General features: G+C 35.7%; 1 protein-coding gene across 1 annotated transcript; it reads right to left on the bottom strand.

Moving 5' to 3' along the window:
* Window positions 1-1,049: 1,049 nt before the first annotated feature.
* Window positions 1,050-5,620, bottom strand: LOC111373582. The gene is made up of 4 exons (XM_022996133.1): window positions 4,034-5,620; window positions 3,232-3,380; window positions 2,108-2,198; window positions 1,050-1,446 (listed from the first exon to the last, which is right to left on the bottom strand). The coding sequence occupies exons 1-3, from the start codon at window positions 4,236-4,238 to the stop codon at window positions 2,139-2,141; spliced, it is 414 nt and encodes a 137-aa protein (XP_022851901.1). The 5' UTR covers window positions 4,239-5,620; the 3' UTR covers window positions 1,050-1,446; window positions 2,108-2,138.
* Window positions 5,621-7,746: the final 2,126 nt, after the last annotated feature.

Below are 7,746 nucleotides of genomic sequence, written 5' to 3'. Positions count from 1 at the left end.
TAAGATTTGTACATTTGTCAATTTGCAACGCCAAATTAAACATTTCCATACACGTGCAGTACCTCCACTTATATTCAAAGTTATAATTAAATAAAAGTAAGATGGCTTTTAAAAATTTCTTCAAACTGCAATATTTTGGAATTGAATTATCTGAATCGACTTTTTCTCGAGCCTAAATTAGATAATTAATTACGATCTATCAAACGAGCCCAAGATTTATATACTTATTATTTCTCTACCAATATCTAAATATTTGAAATAATTAAAATTGTAATTTAATATAAATAACACTTTTAGTCCCTAACATTTCAAAATATTAAAAATATAACATAAAAAAATATATCTCTATTCTATGAAATTTTGGGACTTTACAAAGCAAGTACTGGAAAATATGCTACAGCTCATCAATTTTGACTATACATGATCACAACTTACAAGTTCAAGAATGTTATATATCATGTTGTAGTAAAAATTTCCATCTCCCCCATTTTTTTCAATTTTTCAAATTTTTTTTATTAAGAAATGAATGTGCCACAGACAAAATAAAATGAATGTCAAACAACTAAACAAAACAAAATGTCCATGTGCCAATGCAAACAGAATGAAAATGCACATGCAAGAAACAACTACCTAAAAAGCAATCTAACAAATGTGATGTATGTACAAATCAATCACACAGAATAATAAAGTACAAGCATTCCTTGCAAATAATAAAGCAAACTAACAGATGTGATGCATGCATAAACATTCTTTGAACGTTGCTAATAACTTTTTTGCAACGTTCTATAAACGTTGCTAATAAAAAAATTTTGCAACTTCTTTTGCCTGTTGCCTATACTTAAATCCTTAATTTTTGCAACATATTTTGATCGTTGCCATACGTCTCTCTCTTTTTCATTTTTGATAATGTTTTTTAACCATTGCATAGGCAATACGCACACAAACAAACAACAATTTACACAAATTACCCAACAAAACTGATTATAATTCTTCATGACGAATTTTTGAATCCACATAAAAATGAACCAAAAGACATCAATAAAATAAAATTCAATAGTTTAACCAAATAAGTCAATTTTAGTACAAAATTAGCTTCAACAACTCTGATGTCAACATTCCTATACTAGCATCTTCCATCCTCCATTTTTGCTGCTGTTCGTCAGTGCCCTGCTATGATGGCCCGAATTCTTGACTATCCAAGTGTCACTAAATAAAACTTAATTCTTTCATAAGAACTAAAATAAGAACATGAAATAATTTTTATTTTTCGTCAATAAGTAAATAAATTTAGGTTTTACCATGTAGTAGCGAAAAATGAAAGCAAGAATATTATTCCAACATAACAACTATATTTGAAATTCAAAGTTGTGTTTTAAAACAAAAAACAATTCATTAATCCTAGCCTCATTGCTATCTCCATGTTGATTGCCTCCAACCATCAAATGCCTGAAAGGGAAAATTATCGTTGAGTGAGATTTATAAAATCTCAATAAGTACACCGTGAATTATTATTGTGTATAATTTAAAAGAGCGTAATAATCATAATCAACATAATGGAGACACAAGAATTTTACCGAGCATAGATGGTAAGAGTTTCTATGTGTAGTTCTACTAAACTCCGGTCCCCTTAACATAATCATATTCATATCATACCATATGGGACCCATAATAATTTTCTTGAAATTCATTACATAACAATAATTCAACATATGTAGCATACTTACTGTGATGTTTGAAAGAAAGAGTAATAGAGACTTGACCCATCTACAATTTCCACCTCGGCTTATGAATGTGTATGTATATATTATTTGGACTAAAAAATATAATAGTGGGTGGTAGTATGTGAATGTGAATGAGGGGTTTAAATATGACAAGATTAAACATTCATCTTTTAGGAAAAATTCATAATAGTAGAAATTGTTCCTTGAAATTTGTTAAATAATCAAGAATCTCTCCATCATTCCTGCATTTATGCATTCACACTATACATTACCTTATGTTTGGCCAATCAAGCATAAATCAATAATTTTCCTATGTAAGTGTTTGACCAAGAATTCAATCAAAAACATGTGGAAATCAACAGTTATTGTAAGTTTGCTACAAGTACCTAGAAGGTGGATTAATCCTCAAATGAGCCCCTAAATTTTCAATTTTGTGCGGATATTATACCTGTCCTTTTTGGCTGTTACAAAGATTCCCTACACAACAAAAACGCAAGTGAGTCACAAGGATGGAGCATTTTATATCAGAAGGAGGTTAGATCCCGTAATAACAATTTGTCATCATTTAAACTTCCGGTAGAAGAAAAAAATATACAAATAATCCTTTTATCAAAATTCTCCTGATGATGCACTGTCATAACACATTTATCGAAATGGATAAGATAATCTAGCACAAAATTAGTTGATAAATGTTAAGTACGATATACCAAACATGTTCTAAAGTAACTTTCTTAAACGTGATAAATATTAGGAGGGCGATAGTTCAATTTATTTATAGGAGTGCTTGATGTAAATGAAGCTAGCATTTTATAAGCATTAGCAAAAAATTGATAAATGGATAGTACTTATGAGTCCCAAGAAATGTTGTGATAAAAAGTTATTCAACCAATTATAAACATTTTATAAGCATTAGCAAGACATGGCTAAATTTCATGAGCATTATGCCATCCATCAAGTTTCAAATTAACATCGAAAACCAAAGAAAAATCACAGATCAGAAATTAATGGTTTTTGATAAAACAACTAACGTGTGAAGGGAGGGAGGGGAGATAACAACTATATTTAGTAGCTGCAAATCATTTGTAGGTGATACTATCTATTTACTTTAAAACAAAAAGAAAAAGGAAAAGGAAAGAAAAGCATAACCAAATTGGAAAATTGTAGTGAAAAGTAAAAACAATTTATAATAGAGCTAAAAAGTCAAAAGAGAAAAGCAATTGCAGTAAATATGATACATATTTAATCAGTATAAAACTCAAACTTCTGTAAATGCGTAATGACAGTGCATCATCAGGAGAAACATTTAACACAAGGATCACCGACACGAACATGTCCAGACGATGATCTTGAGATTTCATCTCGAAACCGTCTTAAGTGCCATAAGGACTGAATTCCAAAAATGATTAAATATCTTAGGCCTAAGGAAAATTATTACTAGAGAAGAAAACAATACAAAGAGGACGAAAAATATTTGGAAACAACGAAGGAAAGGATGTTCTCTAATACCAACCTGTATTATGACATTGACAAAGCAATTATATTCACCTAGTTCATTTTTCAGACCAGGGAATGTATCTATTACATTGATGCCATCGGCTATGAGTTCACGTGACGAACAGTCCAATTCACCCATTTCAAGAAGCTTTTTTTGTTGCAACTCTGAAGTCCAAATCAAAAGCAATATTCAATATGCATGGTATGTGTCTGATGTAAAATATCGAATACAATGTTGAGAGAATAAACAAAGCAACTTCATCTGCTTAAGGAAACAAAAATCTATGTTTCTAAATTATATTTTGTATTCTTTTCTTAGTTACAATATATTCTAGAATTGTTAAATATTGTTAGGAGTTGTGTCTTTATACATTTCGAGTAAAATAATAAGCGGACACAAGCAGTTGGACAACATACCAACACTTCAGATTTTGGATAAAGTCAGACAACGAATTCCTACAGGAACTTGATAATCTTAATTAGGCTGAATACAATCTTATAATAAAGGGTGGAGTTGTAAAGTTAATCGAGTATAGTTCAGGTAAATAAAGAGTTTTTCCTATTCAGCGTGACTCTCTATGCACCAGATAATCTATATAATTTAGCCTGTGAATATTAAATTGGAAGATCTGAACAGAATATTGTGATTTTCAAATGTTTTTAGTTCTATCTGTTGTGCTATGGTTTCACTGATCAATTCGACTGTTTCAACATTCAAATGCAAATTGAATTTTAGGTAAATAAAGATCACAAAACAAGAAGCTGTGAAAAATCAAATTGGGATAACACCATTAGTTGGAAAGAAGTAATGTACAAACCTGCGTCCCCATCGAGAGTGTGCTTAGATCTCAGGTGACCAACTTCATCAATTTCTTTTTCTGAAGACATAGGTCGCTCAATGTGATGCTTCTGTTTTGCCTCATTTTCAATCTCTCTCATATTCCAAAGTTTCTTCAAGCTTTCTTTCCTTAAATTCAAATTTGATTCTATGTTTATATTCTTCAGCTTCATGATCATCCCCATCCGGAGCACTTACACGTAATCTGCAGTGATATCAGGCATACAACATATTTTGCAAATGTATTTAGATGAATTAAGTAAAGAACTTGCACATACATAGGCTTTCTGGTAAAAGAGAGACATATATCTCTTCAGATGATTGACTGCAAACCCTATGAGGCTGATTTTCATCAATGGCCCGTAATAATAATAATCAGACTAAACAAATGTTTTTCTCAACTCTATAAAATATTTATTAACACTCAAGTTACTTTTTATTCATACATTTCGAGGGACCCACAAGCACTACAACTTATCCAACACTCATTTCTATCTGTTTATAATTTCAGCCATTTATACACTTCCCAAAAATTCTCTAAATGATGACTTTGTTATCATCCAGTTCTTATCTAAGCTAAATAACCCATAGAAGTTTAACCTTTGAATCCTTGTTTCTCCTACTCTTCTTGCTCCTTTTGTTATCCTTCATCCTCTTATTCATAGGACTTAAATAATCCAATCTTCCACTAAAACTTTGTTCAGAATCAACAGCAAGTACCAAAAGGAAGTCGAAATCGAAGAATCCCACTTTTTAGTGTCCAAAAATATATATTAATCAAGTATAACTAAGCCCTCAAACTAAAACCAACAGCACTGCTTATAAATAGACTGGCTAATAAAAGTCACTTCGAACAACTAAACCCACGACTTTTATGTAAGGTTCAGCGAAATAGAAGTTTCTATTCCTACATTTCCAGTATGGGCATAGAAAAAACCTGAAGAGCAATCTCTGGTCGTATATTCCTCCCTGATCCAGATCATGTACTTTGCAGTTCTGATTTACAGAGTAAATTAAACGCCCACCACATACTTTACATAAATAAATTAATTTAAAGTTCATATCGGTTTTACATTACAAGGGATCTAGAAGTTAGATCTAGACAATTTATGTAAAATAGAACTAGAGAAGCACTGAGTTTCACTAAACAATCCTGTAAATTAAATAAACAAATAAACTCGAACTCAAGGAATTAATGGGAAATGACACTACAATTTATTGGGTACAAAATTCAACTAAAAAAAATGATCTTGAATTGAGACCAAATGAATAAGTATAGTACTGAACTCAAAACCAACAAAAAAAAACGACATTTTCCCAAATTAACGTTACAAAAACAGACTTGACACGTATCCTTATTCCCGTATAAGCAATAATGAAATGGAAGCAGCAAATAGGTAGAAAGAACCCACAAGCCAGGTGCAAAGGGAAGACGAAGATCGTAAGGAATGGAACCGCCATGGAAGTCTTTGAGAGTCATCATTGCTTTCTTCTTTGACGTTTTCCCTCTACTTGCTTCTCGAAATCTCTCAGTAAATTATTAACTATATATGAATCTATACACAGGAGTATATTTAAATAAAAACCCTCCTCCCCCAATTTGATAATTTATTGAATAAATCTGTATAAAAAATCATTTGATTAAACACAGATCAAATCATAATCAAACTCATTTCTCTCTATATATATAGATATTGTTACGCCGCTATCTGAACCACCTCGAAATGTCTACCACCACACACTCCGATCTGCTAGACACCCTCCCGAAGTGGTTCCAAAGTGATCTCCCCAATGTCAACGGCCTGCTATCACACTGTGAGACATAGGTTATCCTGCTGAACTAACCGAAGCGCCCTCGCCCCTGAGGCCGAGGCGAAGTGCACTCCGGTGACCTCTGTCAGAAGATCCGCCGCCAATTTGAGAAGGAAATTTTTGCCAAGATACTTTCTGCCCCTAAGGTTTAAATTGATTTGATATCTCCATGATGCTAGTTGATGTGACTTATCAACTTTATGTCAACTCAATTTGGGAGAAGCAATTACCCGCCCACTCTACAGACGTGGCTGATTGACGCCTATGAGCAGACACTTCATACCGTCAGATGTATACACGTGCCCCACATCCAACGGTTCATCCCACCTATAAATGCCCAAGGGTTGGTAAGAGGCAAAGGTAATGAAACTCTTCCTACATAGCACTTCATAGAAAGCATATATATATTTTCTCCTCCCCCTTATTATTTTGCACAATCCCTGGGTACTGTTCCGACCCCCTAAACCTGACTTGACCGTCGGAGTGTATACGGTCGCCACCACCCCCGCTGGTCCCGGCCGTATGCGTCTGACCGTACATTGATTGTGCGTGGGTAGGAATACGTGGAGTGGCTCTCGGTTTGCCCTGTAGAAGGTCCAATTTTCGAGTTCAATAGATTGGCACCGTCTGTGGAAAGCACTTCCAGTTCAAAGTTCTGCATTCTCCACCGGAGAAATTACCGAAAAACAAGCGATTAACCCTGAAAAGGACATGTTCTTGAAAAAGAACAAAGTGGAGTTATAATCCAAGTTCTCACCACCCTTAAAAAACGAGATAGGATGAGTTTAGCCATGACGACGACAACCCCATGAGAGAGGCCTCTGAAGAGGAGGTGCTCCATAACAATGTTACTCACCAGAGACCCCAACACCGGCGTTGTCGAGGTGAAAGAACGGCCATGCTCACTGAAGGAATGGCTCAAATAGCTGCGGGCATGAGAGACGTCACAGCTCAGAATATGGCGATGCATGAACTTCTCATGCAAGCCCGAGGTCACCAGGGCTCTCAAATGCCCCAAGGATCTTACCCAGTGCAGGAAGCCCCATTATCTCGTTCTCGAGGCCATACCAGTCAGCACAGAGAACGCCCCCTCGAAAGAGAAGTGGGTGCCGAAACCACATCTTATGTACAAGGGAACCAGCCATCAGAACCATACTTGGAGGACAATTTCCCTCAAGAATATGAGGAACAGAGGTCGGTAAGTGTCTTCGATCGGATAGGGGAGGATCCTAGCAATAGGGTCCGCCCAGTGAGAAGATCAGTTCGGCCAGATCAGGAACAAGAACAGGCTCCTCCTCCTCCTAGAAATAGGAGGGAGAGGAAGAACCTAGTCGATTGGGGGAGTCGAGGAGAAGCACCTCCACCTCCCCAGAACATTCAAGATGATGAAGGGTCAGATGGGCCTGTCAGTCTTATGAGATTGATGATGATGATGATAACCTCCCTTTCTCAAGGGAGATCCGAAACTTCCCAATGCCAGCAAATTTCATGCCCCCTAAAATCCCCAAGTATAAAGGAAAGGGGGACCCGAAGAAACACCTCACCAAGTGTATGACATAAATAAGTCTCAGAGGAGCCTCGCCTGCTTTGAAGTACAGGGCCTTCCATTTAACACTAGACAGAGCCGTCGAAGTGTAGTGCAGTAGGCTTCCTCCCCTAAGCATTAGAAGCTGGCCAGATTTGAAGAAGGCATTCTTGAATCAGTATCTCTCACGAAGAGAAGAAGAGGCCCCAGTGCAATGCCTGCAAGACATGAGGTAGGCCCCTGGAGAGACGCTGAAAAGCTATCTCGCAAGGTTTACGGACGAAATCACATACTACGAACAGGTCACTGACAGAGAAGCCCTTTCAGCCCTAAAAGGCGGCCTCAACATGAACACT

The sequence above is a fragment of the Olea europaea genome, unplaced genomic scaffold (genome assembly GCF_002742605.1).
Source record: "Olea europaea var. sylvestris unplaced genomic scaffold, O_europaea_v1 scaffold1145, whole genome shotgun sequence".
In the NCBI taxonomy this organism is placed as follows: Eukaryota; Viridiplantae; Streptophyta; class Magnoliopsida; order Lamiales; family Oleaceae; genus Olea; species Olea europaea.
Note: the sequence above shows the minus strand (reverse complement) of the source record. Positions and strands in the feature narration are given on the sequence as shown.

What these genes read in the sequence shown, in the direction of transcription:
- LOC111373582 (XM_022996133.1), bottom strand. Translation starts at nt 4,238, where the DNA reads ATGGGGATGATCATGAAGCTGAAGAATATAAACATAGAATCAAATTTG. An exon ending in CACTCTCGATGGGGACGCAG is followed by an intron (nt 3,381 to 4,033) that starts GTTTGTACATTA and finishes TTTGGACTTCAG; the next exon opens with AGTTGCAACAAAAAAAGCTT. An exon ending in TTGTCAATGTCATAATACAG is followed by an intron (nt 2,199 to 3,231) that starts GTTGGTATTAGA and finishes TTTGTTGTGTAG; the next exon opens with GGAATCTTTGTAACAGCCAA.